Below are 17,497 nucleotides of genomic sequence, written 5' to 3'. Positions count from 1 at the left end.
GCTTGAAAAATATTGACTTTTGTTTCCTAATCTTGACACATAACAGAGCCAAGTCAAAAGTGACAAGACAACTAAACAGTTTTTTTTCCCTTGTTGACTTTATTGGCTCAAACACTTGCACAGAGCACGTTGATGTTCCCAGTATGGCATATTGAGCTCATGTGTTCTTTGACTAGGGTAATTCACAGCCAGATGCTATGAGACCACAGACAACGTGTTACTGAATAGAGCCTCTCAGCACAACAGATAACTGTTCTCAGACTGTGACCCCCCCCCCCCTTCCCTCACACACACGCAAACACACACGCAAACACACACACGCACGCACACACACGCACACACACACACACACACACACACACACACACGCACACACAAACACGCACACACGCGTACACACACACACACACACACACACACACACACAGATTTACAATAACCTTACTGTCTTTTCAGCTGTCGTCTGACCTTTTAGTTTTTTTTAAATGGTTCTGATAGAGGTCCCTGTTCTTCTGAATGAGAACAACACAGAAACTTTGTTTATAACAATATGAGTTTCTTTAAGTAAAATTAGTTGTTAATGATAACTGCCAATTCCCGTTTGCTCAAAGATAAGGTAAAGCCTATTGATTCTGCTTTTCTTTATTTCATTTTGCTAACCTGCAGAAAACCATCCAATTGACAATAACAAAACATTCTGGATGTCACAGTGGAATGTGCCTTTGTTATAATTTCTAATGGTCTAGTTGTTTTGCTCAATCAATAAATATCCTGCCTGAAAACAGCATGCCCAAATGTATCTAAATAAACACAGACTACCATTCAATGACTAAAGAAGCATTATACAATTCTCAAAAGAGGTTAAAGGGCTATTAAGGCAAAACATACAGTATATATATTTCAACATCTTTATTTGCTTAAAATACCGGGACTTTATTTTGAAATTTGCAGCCGGAAGATTGAGTTCTTTCTAACTTTAGCTTGATGTTGGTAAATCCTTTCTTGAGCGCAACGGGAAATACCGATGCTGCGTTTCCCGCTGATGTAAATATTCGGAGGATGTTTGACCCAAACAGGTAGGTCTGCTGATGACAAGATTTAATGTGAGAGTATGCATGCGTGGCAGTTTATTTCCACGTGACATGTTTATATCTTTGACTGACACTCAGACCATGGAAGGGATTTTTTTTAGTCACCAGAGAAATAATATATTATACATGTATGTATATTAAATGTATCATTTCAATTCGTTTGTGCATGCCGATGAACCTTTATCATTAATGGTTGTTCACTCTGTCAAAGATGCATGCAACGCCTCCACTTAACCCTTAAAGGTGTTTTATGCTGCTGGACATCAATAATTAAACCAAACTTTAGTCTGGCTTCCATATTCTGCTCTTACTGAAATTGCACTTATATGAATTATTGTATTACTCTTATAAATGGCTGTACAGGAGTGTTTGTTTACAAGTCTGTGTATGTATGTTACGAAGAGATATAGTAGAGCTTCATTCTCAATAATGCCCATGCCAACCTAGAATAACATTCAAATTTTGTACTCCCATCATCATTGCCAATATTTTGTGCAACAAATCAAAGGGATGCAGAGCAGGTGTAGCCCTGTTTTCTCTTTTTAGTCAGTGAAAGAGAGCAGAGTTGCTGGCCTGTTGCAGTGATTTGATCATTTGTTTGGAACTGGTGCAGGAATGATTGTCGCTCATGCTCAGGTTATCATACTGGAGCAAAGCCAGAGGGACAGCATGAGCATACCTCTACCTCTGCAAGAGCAGGACAGACACATACACTGATAAGCTGCTGATGTTCTTCATCATGAGTGCAACAGTGTGACTAAATAATGTGAGCTATACCAATAAAACCAACTCTTAATTCCTAAATGTCTACATTCACAAACAGTCAACAGGTTGACTTCATGAATGAGTAATAATAACAGAAACAATGACACAAAAAAATGCAGGCTACACAAGTTAGCATGTTGTCAGTATGCAGAAATCCTACATTTTTCAGACAAAGGAGAAAAAAAAAGGTTCATCATGTTGTATAGGCTTATTGAATTTATGTTATCTATTTTGAGTGAATGCTGCAGTCCAACAAAACTGCAGACTGCATGTATCTTCCAACTATCAATAATGAGGGAGATGTCCCTGTAGGAGGACTTATGGGGAACCGTGTAATGTCTTTGACGTACAGGTCTTCATACTATTAAATAATATTTTTCTTAATGAACATCACTGACCTATCTGGTGTCAAAGTTTGACTGATGAAACAATAATCCAATGGTGTTTTTTTTATGAACAGTCAGCCTGTGTTCAACAACTGACAACTGGACATGGGCGGACATCTGTTGGGTTTTGTCCATGTTGACACCATTTTGAAAAAGACAGCTGAGTGGGAGCGTGCTCAGACGATAGGCTTTCTAAAAATAGTGACGGTCAATCACAGCTTGCTCAGCTCTTGACATAGCCACAAATGGATGTGGAAGCTTAGAACATCTTTATTTATTTATTTTTATCTAATTTCCTCCCAAGTTAGAAAAAAAAAAACATTGTGTAGACTGTTAAGACTTGTTATCGTTTAAGAGTCCAGGGGAAGACTTAGAAACACTGGTTTTAACACTCATATAAGTGAATTATTAAAAAAAAAAAATTATATAAAAAACATGGAGTCTGCTGGACTTAAATTATTTTAAAAAAAACTGGAGGGAAGCTTCAGCCACGCAGATGGTTATGGTGTTGGAATGTCAACAGAAAAATTAAACCTAAATCTCTGCATACACCATTCCTACTCCAAGTCGGAAGACCTTAGATGTGCTGGTGCCAAGATTCCACCTTTGAAAGTTTGCATTCGGTTGTGGATAGCGTCAGTCTGAGAGCATGCATCATTTCTGTTCCTCTGACCAGTTGTCCTTCAGCAAACCATTGCCTCCTCTGTGTCTGTGGAGTCTCCTCTAACCTAGACCCCAGAGATTAAAGTAGATTAAACGTGGATTAGGTTAGAAAATGAGAGGAGGTAGGGATTTAGTCATGAGTGCATGGCTAAACAATTGTGCCACTTTCGTCACGTCAACAAAAACTGCTGATGCATCCACTTTGCAAAGTTGCTCAGGACAAATTTGCTCAGGGTCACACACACACACAAATCAGCCATTTTCTCCATCCAAAATAGAATATGCTCATTGATGTGCTTGTGCTTCAATGCGCCATTGTGCTTGTGTTTAGTGTGTGCTGCTGTGTGTGCAAGGCCCTGCTATGGTGAGGTGTGTTAGCGATGACGGATGTGGAGGCGACCTATGAGGACTTCATCGCCTCTCGAAGGTCTGGCCGCAGGAATGCCATCCATGAAATACCAGACACTCCTGGGGCGCAGGGCGACGCAGAGCTGTCACAGAGTGTGGCACAGCTTAACATCAACAAGTCAGGTGAGAGACCCCCCCATGTACTAGTGGTAAAAATGGTAGTTAATTATACAGGGACTTGTATTGACAATTTGGATTTATTAAGGCAGAAAGTAGTAACTAAAGCTTCGAAGGATTGTAGTAGGAATGTATTTTTTGATACTACAACCAGAGGGCGCCAAAGCCAAACAGTTTGTCTGCATATAATGGCTTTAATACAAATACTTACTCAAGAAGCTGTTTACATACCTCCTAATTTTACGACATGTTTTTTTTGTTTGTTCTGGTTGATACTTTACCTAGATGTTTGACTTTCCCTGACTAGAATTTTACAGGAGAGGGCTGCTTTCATGTTCATCTGCTGAAGCTTTCTCTTTATGATTACTGTTCATCAAAGTTAAAGAAATATATTTTCAATTTGATTTTTTTCTGACAATTAGTTTGCGATATAATGCCTTGTGTTCTATCAATAAATGTGTAAATAATCTTTCTGTTTCCAAAGGCATCTTGCATGTCAGGTGTTCAATACGTATAAAATCCTAATTTTACAACAATGTCCGCCTTTGGTCTACTCTGCATAAAAACAGCTGTCATGAGTTGACTTTTCTGTGGTTATACCTTTGGTGATTTGTGTTCCTGCCTTATTCATGTTTGACTTACTTGCTGATTGAATCAACCTCTTTCGCATCACTTCCTCCATATTATTTACTTATGCATGATGCTGACTGACTCTGTCTCCCTCTGTCTGTCAGGAGATGAAGGAGCGGACACAGAGAAGAACGCTCCAGCTAAAGAAGAGGAGACGCACGCTGAGGGCAGCTAGGCAGCATAGGCCCGCTGACAAGTGTGGACTCCAACTACAGTTTCTTCTGTCCAGTCCCTAAATTTTAGGCCTCTAGTTGGCCAGTTGCACTTAATGACGATGAAGAGACACACACAGAATCCTCCACTGCCACACTCTTGCTATAAAAGGCATGCTACAGTTCTGACTTTGTACCTGGATGTGTGGAAAATGTATTTAAAAAGCCTGCTGTTCTTGCTGCCTTTCCTTCATAGCTGCTGATATGAGACTGGATTATGATCGATGGATGCAGTCTGACATCAAGATCCATAATCAAGTGTTTGGCTGTCACTGGTCCTAGAGGAAAGGAAAGGCGAGGAGGAAAACAGGGCCTTAAAAGGCTTTGGGGGAAGGTTCAAGCTAAATAAACTTTGTACTTTCTCTTATTCCTAAATCAAATCAGCCCCATGCAGCTGGGGAAAAACATGGTGTGTGATTGGACATCTTCTCTTCCTCTGCACTTTTCGCACCATCACCTCCAAACATTTTACTCCATCTGTCAGTACAAACTGTGGCTATTTCCAGTATCCCACGATGTTTCTGTCTTTTTTGTGTGCATACTTGTTTATCCTTTTTTCCAAACTGCACTACGTGCTGTTTTTAAGTGAAACCTAAAACCTGAGGGGGGAGTGGTATTTTGTGTCGCTCTTTTGTCAGATGCTGTATCTGAGACACTCATGATTCAATATGAAACACATATGAGTGGATAATGTTGCAGTTTAACATTTATTGGTCACGGGAGTCAGGTCAAATCTGGCCCAAACGACAGATGGAATTAACCCCAGCTGAGTTCAGCAAATATTCACCAGCTTGTTTTGTTTCCAACGCCACACAAAGGCAGCATGTGTCTATTGTATACTGTACATAAGATAAGGCACAATGTACTCCCAAAATGCTTCATTTTAAATTCACTTTAATATTGGAGCAAGTCATCGATGAACTGTCCGCTTATTTCAAAATTGTTAAGATTCAAAATAATGTAATGGGTTGTTCTAGGTCTTAACAGCTGGTCAGGAGAGAAGTCTTCAGGGGTTTGGTGTGGGATTAAGATGGCCACAGAAGTATAGCTTCATAAGTAGAAAGGATAGAGTAGAATCCACTTACAGAAAGTCCATATCACAGTGGCTCCCGAGTACCCTACATACACTGCCTTTAAGCCAATCCCAACGTGTGTGTGTGTGTGTGAGGATGTTACCGAATCAAATGTATTTATTAAAACACTGACAGTACTTATTGCACTAACATTGCTTTAAACTGTGTTATAGTTGATTATTGAAAGTGTATTTCACTGTGAGCTGTGGGTTTTCCACCCAAGAATCACCCCTCGAAATACATTTGAGAAACTGCCTCCTCTTTTATACCAATCTATCTAGACTCACCCTTTAACACTTAAATTAATTATTATCTAGGTAAAAGGACACTTTTACATTTGATTTTTAAATGTAACACTGTAATTAGATATAGTGTGATTTAATGTAAAGCACTGTTTCACTGTTTGAACTATGATGATCTTTTTCTCCTCCCACACATAGTTATTATCCACATTTAAAACCCAGCATTATCATTGAATTTACTGTGTATGACCTTTAATTTTATTTTGTTAACAATTGTAGTTTTGATGTGAAACTAAATCCCAACTGTGGGAGGAAGTTCCTCTTTTTTTTTTTCTTTTTTTTTTAAAGTAAACCGTATTTAAAAAACGACGTGGTCTCCCTCTAGTGGTCAACATTAGATTTGCAGTTCAGCCAATGAAAAACTCCCAGTCATGTGAGTTTTGTGATGACAGATAAGCTTCTGTGATGCTTTAGACTCTCACACATTATTATCATGCCAAGTGCTGTGATTTGAACCCTGTGCCAGGTGTAGAAGCTAAGATAATTTTCCTATGTGATGGAATTTGTTCTCCACATGTATAGATGTTACGTTAGACAAATGGATGTTATGTAAGACGATATGGATTTATGATATGCTACAGATTGTGGTAAATACATTGACAAACTAGATTACAGTACTGACTGTCTTCTTGTGGTGCAGGAAGCTCAGAATACAAGCTACACAGGTGGAAAAGAAATGCTCTTCAACTGAAGATGGGTCACATCGTCCAAGTTATTGTATTACTTGTCTGTTTTACCGAGTACCATTTAATTCATTTGTAATATATTTTTTTATAAATGATTTAAATGAATAGTCAATAATGATATGTGCAGAAAATCCTCATCCTATTTAAAAAAACACAAGAAGAAAAATAATGCATTTACACTGTAGATTTATGTGACGCAATCTGCTGTTTGTGGGGAATATAAGATTCTGTGATGTGACGAAGGCTGTATCATTAAAGGCTTCTTTAATGTAATGGGATCTTTAAGGAACTTTACCTTCCTCAAAATCCCTAGTTCTGGTGGATTGAGGGACTATGTGCATTTCAACTGAAGGAACCACGGTCTCATTCTGGGAAAAAAAGATCTAACCCTTAAAAAGACCCTGTATGGGGGGGGGGGAAGTATTTTCCAGGTTGCAGGCAGTAGCAGTCGCTCTACTTCTGTCCCCAACGATCTCAACTCATTCTACACAAGATTCGAGAAGGTCAACACCACCCAGCTAGAAGAAACAGTGTCCATGCTCAAGCCGAGTGACTCTGCACCTCTCACCTTCAGCACAGCGGATGTGGTGAGAGCCCTCAGGTGGACAATCGAGAACAGCTCACCCGGTCTAGACAACATCAGTGGCCGCATCCTGAGGCAGCGTGCCTAGCAGCTAGGAGGCATGTTTCAACTCTGTTTCAAAGATCTATGGACAGCAGTACAGTCCCCCAGCGGTGGAAACACTCCACAGTTCTCCCCATCCCCAAGAAAAGCCCCGTCAGATCTCTGAATGACCTCAGGCCTGTGGCCCTCAGCTCTCTTCTGATGAAGGTCATGGAGAGGATCATAAAACAACACATCATCAGAGAAACCCACTCCCAGATGGAACCATTCCAATTTGCTTATCGTGTTGGCAGCAGCGTCGATGATGCAAAAACATTCATAATAAACACTGTCCAATAACACCCGGAGCACCTCAACACCTCAGCCAGACTCCTCTGCATTCAACACCCTGCAGCCCCACATCCTGGCTGACAAACTCTCAGCGCTCTTTCATCTGGACCACCAGCTAATCCTGTGGATATTGGACTTTTTGACCAACAGATCACAGAGTTGGTCAGAGTTCGGGTCAACAACACCTTCTCCGACATCCAACACACCTCACACACCTTTTTGAATTGGAATCTCAATTTGTGCTTTGACACTGCTATTGAATGTGTTGTATGTGTTACGTGTTTATGTGACTGTGTTTTGCTTTAAGGTTGAGCCTTTGGGGTCTTTTAAATCCACATTTCCACCAGCACTCGTTTCATTTCCAATGTTATTAAAATAAAATTTGCAATTCAATACAGCCCAATTTGCAAATCCTACTGGGACTACAGCAGTGAGTGAAAGTGTGAGGACCTGATAGGGGGCCTAGGAGAAGGGGCTTATGACACCTTAAGGCTACCTTGTTTTCAAGTAAAGTATGCCTTTGGCACACATTTTAATTTTAAAGACAGCTAACTTCTTTTCATCACACAAAAATATATATTATATATTATATATTTGTCTCTTAAAGTTCTGGTGTAGATGTAATTCAATTTGCTGTTGTCAGACCCTGAGTTGGCCTCTTATAGATTAATATAACCTGTAAAGCTAGGTGACCATCGAACATACTTCTAAACTACCTGCTCCCCCCACAACCCCCTCCCCCGTCCCCTCTGACCCCCCTACCTGCACTGACGATCTGTAAAACAGATGTGCGCCAGCTCCTCCAGAAGCGAAAGACCAGAAAAGCTCCAGGATCAGGCAAACTGACCCCCCTCCTGCCTGAGAGTTTGTGCTGAGCAGCTGGCACCCATCCTCACGCGGATTTTCAAAAGCTCCACCATCGTCTCAGTCCCAAAGGAACCCACTACACCCACTACAGGCCCATCGCCCTGACGTCTGTGGTCATGAAGTCCTTTGAGAGACTGATGATGAGTCAGCTGAAGGACATCACAAGCCCCCTGCAGTTTGCCTATTGGTCAAACAGGTCGGTGGAGGATGCAGTCAATATGGGAGCTAAATCCTGCATCAGCTCGACTCCCCAGGGACCTATTACTGGGGATCCTGTTTGTGGGCTTCAGCTCAGCATTTTTCTAATCGGGCTGGCCACCCCTGCTCTACACCAACGACCGCACCTCAGGGGACCCTTCTGTGAAAATCTTGAAGTTCACAGACAACCACCGTCATTGGTCTCATCCAGGACGGTGATGAGTGTGCTTAGAGACGGGAGGTGGAACAGCAACAGCAGGCTCTCTGGTGCAGTCAGAACCATCTGGAGCTCACCTCGCTGAAGACTGCTGAGATGACCCCCCCCCCCCCCCCCACCATTCTGAACAGCAGTGTCTACTGTGGACTCTTTCAGGTTCCTGGGATCCACAATCTCATGGGATCTGAAGTGGACCTCCCACATAGACACCCAGAAAGAAGGCACAGTAGAGGATGTACGTCCTGCGTCAGCTGAGGAAGTTCAACCAGCTGCTGATCATGTCTTACACCTCCTTCATTCAGTTTGTTCTGTGCACCTTCATCACTATATGGTTCGGATCTGCAACCAATCTAAGCAGAAACCGTCCCCAACGGACTACAAAAAAAAAAGCATCGGTGTCGACCTGCCCTCCATCAAGGACTTAAACCGGTCCAGGGTCAGGAAACGGGCAGGTAGCATCACTGCAGACCCCTCACACCACCGCGGACACTAATTCCCCTCCAGCAGGCATTACACATCACTGGACACCAAAACAAGCCGTCATGAGAGCAGTTTCTTCCCCCAGGCTGTCACTCTGATGAACAGTCAGTGTCACACCTGTCCATGAAATAACCCTGGAACTAAACTGTCACTTTGAATGTACAGTACATTATGGATATTATTTAAATGATCTTTAATGTAAATACTGTAAAAACTACCTCATTTTTACTTTAGCATCATTTGCATTACTCACCACTGCACTGTTATCCTTTTTAGTCTTATACATAGTCTTTGCTAATTTGTTTATTTCTGTGTTGTTGATATACAATGTTATATCTTTGTACAAAGAGAGCATAGTTTACCAAGTTTGTTGAACATACCTGGCCAATAAACCTGATTCTGATCATCAGATGTTTAAATGTAATTAAAGAGACGATGTCTAACGCTATGATTGAACTCCAGAATTAATCCGAGATACTCAAATGATATTTTCTAATTGAGTCGAGTCTGACCACCTTTACATTTCTAGATTTATTTATTTCAATGAAAAGTTACACGCACAAGTAAAATAGCAGTCAGAGGCAATACAATACTGTTGACAAGATGACAGTGTTAGAGATATATTTATAAATATACAGGCATAAGCAACATTTTGATCCATCGGAAATCAATAAATCTGACTAGGTATCTGTTTCTTTCAAAGTGTTCATAGAGTTTCTTTTTTCATACAGTCATTGTAAGCTAAAAGAGAAAAGCCAGTTTATGTTTTGCACAGCTATTTTAACGTACAGAACTGTTTTCATTGTGGGATAAAAAATCCATGCAAATCCTTAAGAAGCTTGCCGCTCACATAGGCTCGAGCAACCTCTTTGAATGTTCTGCCGTCAAGAAGGAGGAGGAAACTTGACTGGCTTGGGTTGGAGTTGATGACTGATGTCAAAACCACACCTGTAAAAGAAAAAAAAAAAAAGGTCTTTATTCGATCAGAAGATCAAAGGAATATAAGATCTGTACGTTTGCTGTGATTGTAGACACACCACGAAGTATCCTTACCGTCATCTTCAGACTCTCCGTTTGGTCTGGGGATGAACACAGGCTCTGATGGCCAGCAGTTGTCCTCGCTCCATTTAAGCTTTTCCTTGGTTTCTGTGTCCAACTTCCCAACCTACAGTTCGGAATTCATTAAGAAGAAACCATGATAGGCCACTTTATCTCAGCCCTGATAAATAACTCAATTAAAACATGCACTCATCATTTGGGTTAGGCTAACATTAAACGGTCAGGCTCACTGCTGAGAAATTAGCCAGAAAACTTTCCTTTTTTAACTTCCTAGTAAATGTGGATATTGTTATTGTTTCATTAGTGGATTCAATTTCTCTGAACTGTTCGTGATTGAAAAAAAAGAGCAGATGAAAGAGATTTAAAGTCCAGACTTTATCATCATCTTTCTTTAATTACATCAGCAAATGACTGCAGTCTTAATTTTACAGCACATTTGTGAATGTCACAATAATATTTGTCTTCCTTATTAAAGTCATCAGTGTTACTCCTTTCACAAAAATAAATGAATATTAGAAATATGAACAATTCTTGGATAGGGTTAGTTTTTTTGAAAGCCTTTTTTGTTTTGTTTTTTTAAATCTTATTCAAGGCCTGACACAAATGACTGCATCTTCCTTAAAGGGAGTTCTGCAATTACTTTTTCCCCCCACCATTACATTACCTTGTTTTATTTCCTTTTGTTTGTCCTGCAGTTTATTCACATGGGTTTTAATGCACGTAATAATTATATCCAAAAACCGTGCAACAATTCAGAAAGAACAGGAAGTCTTCTTTTGTTGCTGGGATTTGGTTTCAAGTGGGAACAGATGAACATGATCTAAACCGTAATGTTTCCTTTGGTACCTTCCTCTTTGCAGGAATTGTATTTACAGTGCGTATGAAGGGACCCACAGAGAGACACTTTGAAGCCTCACTGACTTTATGGTTTCTCTTCATTGTTTAAGATGCAACTGCACCCGATGGAGTGGACATTGGGTTTAACAGTCAGCCTTTGGGGTTTTTTTGGTATTGATTCCCGTCACAAAGGGTTTCCTGCCTTCTGTTACGCAGATTGATATTTCCAAGCTCTATAAATTGCTTCCTCCCTCTGATAAAACAATGTTGCCAGGGAAGACAACCTTGAATTTAACATCTCTGTTCTTTAAGAGTCAGCAAAGCTCTCTTGGCAAATAATACTTGTGAAAAGTCATCACAAAGAGATGTTCCCACCAGGCCTAAATCTGAAACAACAATGTTACCTCTTTTGACAAAGCAGACTCCTCCACAAAGCTTCCGTAGACAAACCGGTGCTTCTTGCCATTGAAGTCATAATTCAGTCTGGGTAATTCAAAACCTGATGGGAAAGAAAATCACTTCCATCTCAAAATAAAATACCTCAAGTGTAAAACTAAAGCCTTCTTGAACAATTTATATTGATTTTGTAATGAAGTTGAATGGACTTTACCTTCAAAGAGCACCTCGGATTGGCACATCAGTTTGCCTTCTTTTTCCTTCACAGCACTGGCTGTTGTGCATTTGAGTTTTACCAAGTCTTCTCCAATGGCAATGCCCTGCGAAGCCACAGTCAAAAAGACTACAATGTGAGTTAAAAGGTACATTTTGACAGCGTTAAGCACAGATTAAATGTAACTTTCTAAAATAAACTACCTTGTCTGAGCGGACGGGAAGTACAAATCTCCTGTACTTTGGTTTAGAGTAGGAGTCATCCTGGAACTCTAGGTTTTCCTTCAGCTTGCTCAGGTAGAACATGTCATAAAGACTGTTATCATTGTAAGCGATTACATCAAACACCACGTGACCGTCTTCCTCAAAAGCATTCACATGATGGTAGACGACTATTGAGCCAGTGTAGTACTTTGTCTCAACCTCTTTGCCTGTCTTTCTGTCGATCAGGTGGATGAGGGTCTGCAAAGGAATATACAGAAAGAAAGCACTCAGTAAAAATAGATACATTAAGAGCACAGCAAAGCACAGACGGCAGAGACACCTTACATTTTCCTCAGGGCAGAATTTCAAGCAGCTGGCCCAGTTGACTCCTCTCATGTATGCAGTGGCCATCTTGAGGATGTCCAGCTTCAGAGGCTGCTCGATGAAGATGAAGTAGTTTTCAGTCATACCGAAGCTGTGGTAGTAGCTGGGCTGGAGCAGAGAGCGGCAGGGAATGTTGCAGAGCACCTCCACTTGTTTTAGAGCAGGAACTGTTGTGCTTTTGTCTGAGGGATTTGAAAAGATATTGTTCTAAAGATATTTTCACGTGTTTGTGTGTAAAAGCTAAAGTTCAATTAAATGAAGTGCAGTAGGAATGATAGGGAGTTTCTTGTCCCGTTAAAAAAAAAAAAAAAAACTGTGTACACTGAAAGGTGCCCTACATGTGTAAAAAATGTGTCAAAGTGATTATACTAGATTACATTTTGCAGGATTAAAGTTAGCTTGAAAGTTTCAGGGTAATATGAGACAGTAGCCAGTAGCCAGAGTTTTCTTTACTGCCAAAAATTAAAGAGCCAAAGGTCACAGTCTGTTTTACACCTAGGACTGTTCTCACAGCTGTCCTGATAATGTTGAACTACACCATAAACAAAGCTGAAAGTACACCTTGATGCACTGCATTCACACACAGTTTCCCAGCTGATAATGTGGACACATAATGTGCAGTGGCTCACTTGTTGCCGTTGCACCACACACGCGGTCCAAATCCTTTGAAAACCACTGTTGATCAAAGAAGGCAACTAGAGCTTAGGAAAAATAAGGTTTAGATCGCCTACCAGCTCCAGAAACAGCAGGGACCTTGAACAGGATGTATTTAGTCTTCCCCTTCTCTGCTACTGAAGTTCCCATGTTGTAAGCGTTGCCTTCTTTATCATAGTGAGGATGGGATGAAGCCAAGTTTACTGGCAGGTACTTCAAGTAGTCCACCTGGGAAATACATCAAATGAGTTGAAATAAACTTGTGTTGCGTTTTAATGAAGACCATGGTTGAATGACAGGGTTTTAGACAAGGTTACCTTGTCCTGAGTTTCCAGGGTCACAGGATCAATCTTGCGGATGTAGTTGGTTTCAGAAGTGGCATAAATGTCATTTCCGTACTTTATGAAATTGCTTGCACCATTGTCAGTGAAGTCAGGCACTGTGTGGTTGAGAAAGGTAATGGCCCTGAAATAAAAAAAACAACAACAAAGATGATACATAAGCTACAGCTAAAAAACAGAATCCATGTTATTGTTCTTTTTCTCTCTGCGTTAAGCATTACTCCGCAAAAGTCTAATGTTGCCCGATTTTGAAACTCCTAATTTATAGTACGAGACATTTGGAAACGGATGGGTAGTTTCCAAATCTAGAAAGCATTAGGGTTAACATCAGGGACTTTAAGGCCAATTGATATCGTCCCGTTTTTACAAGTCTGTAACAGGTTTGTGCACAGCAGGTGTCTACGTTTCCACTGTCAGTTATATATATATATATATATATATATATATATATATATATATATATATATATATATATATGTATATATATATATACATATATATATATATATATATATATATACATATATATATATATATAATAACAAAGGCATAATTGTAGGATTATTACAGAATTACACAAAAACTGCAATCAAGTTAAAACAGAGCCAAAAACATAGCCTACTAAAATTCTTTAAACTTGGGTCAAATGCAATAAAGAGTATGCTTACTTGAAAACAAAGTTCTTGCTTGGATGTGGATATGCCATTGTCCCCATCTCAGACACAACAATCCTGTTTGCAGCCATGTTGGCTTTATAGGTGTCACTTCTGAGGAATCTGCTCCTGTGGGTCACTTCACCTGTAAAACAAAAAAGGTTGTTGTTTTTTTCTTCATGTAGCCTACAATCAGCGTGATCTCCAGTAATAATGGATAAAACATTATTTTTTTAAATAGCACAATAATGCTTCACACTTGGAATGGCGAAACCCACCATCTTTAAAGGCGAAGCTGTGCATGATGGCCATTCCGTCAAAGAAGTGGTCGTAGCTGGTCTCCCCCAAAGAAAAGATGCCGGGGCCATTGCGAAGCAGTGTGCCTTGCAGCCAGCTGGGAATAGTTCCTAGAAAAAGAAAAGCACAAACTTTCAGTAGGCTAGCTAAGTCAGGTTATTTCACTGCAATGTAGCTGTGTGAAAACAGACCTTTAACTTCTGCCTTAACAGGCTCGGGATGCTCCTCAGCGTTCGTCCAGAAGCTTGATGCCATGTTTGCTGTCAGGAACTCAGTGAAGAACACACACAGAGGTGTCTGAATAAATACTGCACTGCAAACCACTCCCTCTCAAGTCTACTTGACTTTCTTGGAACAGTTGGCACAGAACTGTCAATTTATCTATCTTGATTGTTCTCTATGTGATTGCATAGAAATATAACTGTGGCTCATTTCGGAGAAAAAGATTCAACTTTGACACGTATATTCTGAGTCATCAATTTATTTAATAGTGTCTTACGTGTTCGACGGTCACAACATCGATGCATAAATGGCTTATTGTTTCAGAGTCCTCTTACTCGAGCTTTGCAATTAAAAACAATGTTTTAGCGCACGAGTGGCTTCTGTGTGTCATGATTTGGTCTTGTTAAGTTGTATAATTTCAGAATAAAAATGTGTGTGTCCTAGTGGCTCCTGTTAGTTGTCTCACGTTGTCCTCGTGCTCCCCCTGTTTTTGATCGTTATGGCTTTTGTTGGACATTCTCCAGTTCCCTGATATTCCAGTTTTGTGACGGAACCAAACAGGCACGTGATCATGCACAGGCGAGACTTACAAGACACAGGTGAGGACAATCAGGACAGACAGGAGGGAAACGCACTGAGCAGTAGGCTATAGAAGAAACATTGAGGAGACTAGTTTCTAGTCGTCGATGATGTACAGATGATGAAGGAATTTCCATTGACACTGACTTGCTTGAATAATAATAGTTTATTTACAAAGCAGAACAGCATCAACCGGGCTTGCCGTGGATGTGAAGCAATATCTCTCTCGAATATGGCAGAACCGCAAGAGAATTTCACAGAGCAACATAAACATCTTTTTTGTTTGTTTTTTCTTTTTATTTCTTGAGCTAAGTACAGCACTCTCCGATGCACTATCATAACCTAGTTAGTATAACCTAACCTTGTCTTTGTTTATCTTAACAGACAGAGGGGCCTTAATGTATAAATCATGCTACCCTGTCTTAGATTATTTCCACATGACTCAAGGAGCAACACAGCTCTCAGATATAATTGCTCTGTAATTGTTGTTTTGCACATTTTAAGGAAGCAGTACCAACCCAAGTCCCAAATAATTCAGACACCTCACTACAAACTAAAACATGACACACTGAAGGCACACAGAACTCACAACACTGTGACAAGGTTGCATGATCTGCAAGAACTCACTAGTATCCTTAAGGCCTTATGTTTTTGACTTATTTTTATGATTTTAATTCCAGATATTGATTGCTTTATAGACCTTTTATAATTTTTTTTTTACCATGTAAAAGACTCTGTAAAACAATGGTGTAACATGACTGCATAAAACTAGAGTGTAAATGTGGTAGGACCTTAGACCTGACAGTTATGTATCTACTGTGGTGAAATAATTGCTTTATGGCATTACATCAGAGGAAAGCATACTTGCTGTATATCGGTCACTATCACTTGTTTTATTTTCATGTGTAATTCTATTCAAGAATATATGACACCCAGGTTAAATAACATCTGTCAGCTGCAGGGCTTGTATCCTTTACCTCTTGTCTGTGTGTGTGTGTGTGGGGGGGGGGGGGGGGGGGAATCTGTTTATGTCAGATGTCCTCAGATGACAGAAAGATCTTGATATAGTCCCCCTCACTTATCTCCTTGATTTTCATTCTCAAAGGTCATTCAACTGTATGCCGAGTTCAAGAAAGTTTATGATTTAATTCCTACTCAAGATGTATTATATCACCATCTGATAGCATAGCATCACATTTATTAAAACTCTGCCTCTAACCAGACAGTTAGAAAATCAAATTTTAGGATTAGGTTTACACCTGGAGAGCGAAAGCAAGTAGATGGCCCTGCTCTCAAAATCTGATCTTACACAGTTGTGTCACTAAGTTTTCAGAAATCCTCTTGGCCATTTCCCAAGTATTGTATTGCAATCAGATAGGCAGATGGTCATTCTGATTGTAGCTTTAGAATTTAACAGCATCTGCTAAAGATAACCAGCTCACAATGAAAGGCTTGACTAAAGTAATTCTACCAACCTTCAGGTAAAAGATGGAAAGACAAAACCCCCAAAAGATCATCTAAATTGCACAATATCTCCTTAACCAGTTAGTCAACCAGCAGAAATTCATGTCTCCACCCAATTAATCATGATAGCACTTTTAGAATTTCAGTAAACATTCAACTCATTTTATAACGGGAGCTGCTCACACTTTTAACTTAACTTAACTTTTAACTGTACATAAGATTGGATGTGCTCTCTGTTGTTCTAGAGTGAGTGTAGCTCAGGTTGTTTCACATTTTGATTTTCTGATATCAGCAAAACGTGTTTTATCTCAGGGGGCTATGTCCCTTCCTGAGCCACCTAAAAGAGTCTTGGTCTCGATTTGTTACAATATACAGCATTTTAAGGTTCAGTAAAGGAAAGTATTAGCAGGAAATTAAATGCTTGTTTAAGCAATATTTTAAATAAAGGGCGTATCACCCTTTAAGCAGAAAACTAATGTATAAAAGTAACATGTTTCATCATGCTTGGGTATTTGTTTGTGTAGGGGTTGTCAATCTTGAACCAGACACCAGAGGTTCAAACCCTGCAGGCTGATAGTGTTTGTGCACTTTGATCACTGTGTGGAGCAGTATGGCAGTATGACTTTATGATTTCCCCTTAGTGAATGCATACTGTAAAAAAAGGATCAAATAGTTAGTTTGCATGGCTTTCTGTGACTGACAAAACCAAACACTGAATAAAAGTGTCCTGATACACTGACTAAACATATTGAAACAATGAAAAGAACATTTGACAAGCTGATTCATTAAGCTGGGACATTGATTCTCGTACAGAATGTACTTTAAGCCCGGTCAGGTCAGTCAATGTCTGACTTACAAGATCAGTACGAGTTCAGTCAGTTCACCATCTTCTATTCAGTCCTTAAATGTGCCAACGCAGAAGTATCTACACAAAATCATTCCAATTATCAAGAATTTACAGAGATAAAATGGATAAAAATCCTTTCCACATTTTTTAGGTTGTATAGTTTGCTGACACACAAATAAAAGTGTGTCTCTTATTCTACACCATATTTCCTGACAGAGGTATTCTCAGACTTTATTTGTTTTGTTTTCCCCATTATGTGTTTAAATGGAAGACCTACATGCTTTGGCTTGAAGGATA

General features: G+C 39.9%; 1 protein-coding gene across 2 annotated transcripts; it reads right to left on the bottom strand.

Moving 5' to 3' along the window:
- Nucleotides 1-9,654: 9,654 nt before the first annotated feature.
- bco1 (beta-carotene oxygenase 1) lies at nt 9,655-14,840 on the bottom strand. Of its 2 annotated transcripts, XM_079361440.1 has the most exons (12): nt 14,588-14,840; nt 14,280-14,358; nt 14,070-14,198; nt 13,807-13,936; nt 13,115-13,262; nt 12,875-13,025; nt 12,105-12,325; nt 11,760-12,017; nt 11,557-11,662; nt 11,351-11,445; nt 10,104-10,215; nt 9,655-9,998 (listed from the first exon to the last, which is right to left on the bottom strand). In XM_079361440.1, exons 2-12 carry the CDS (start codon nt 14,341-14,343, stop codon nt 9,850-9,852), a joined length of 1,563 nt encoding a protein of 520 aa, XP_079217566.1. In that variant the 5' UTR covers nt 14,344-14,358; nt 14,588-14,840; the 3' UTR covers nt 9,655-9,849. The 2 variants fall into 2 exon arrangements, with proteins under 2 accessions (XP_079217566.1, XP_079217565.1); XM_079361439.1 differs by having other exon boundaries at nt 14,280-14,840.
- Between the last annotated feature and the right edge of the window lie 2,657 nt (nt 14,841-17,497).

This window comes from Symphodus melops (assembly GCF_947650265.1).
Source record: "Symphodus melops genome assembly, chromosome: 14".
Classification (NCBI taxonomy): Eukaryota; Metazoa; Chordata; class Actinopteri; order Labriformes; family Labridae; genus Symphodus; species Symphodus melops.
This window is presented reverse-complemented; position numbering and strand designations above follow the sequence as displayed.

Bases quoted from the DNA above. Each gene is read 5' to 3' on its own strand.
- bco1 (XM_079361439.1), bottom strand. From the start codon at position 14,343: ATGGCATCAAGCTTCTGGACGAACGCTGAGGAGCATCCCGAGCCTGTT. The intron at 14,199-14,279 runs GTCTGTTTTCAC...TTCTTTTTCTAG, and splicing joins TGTTAAGGCAGAAGTTAAAG to GAACTATTCCCAGCTGGCTG. The intron at 11,663-11,759 runs GTAGTTTATTTT...GTGGCTTCGCAG, and splicing joins TTCCCGTCCGCTCAGACAAG to GGCATTGCCATTGGAGAAGA.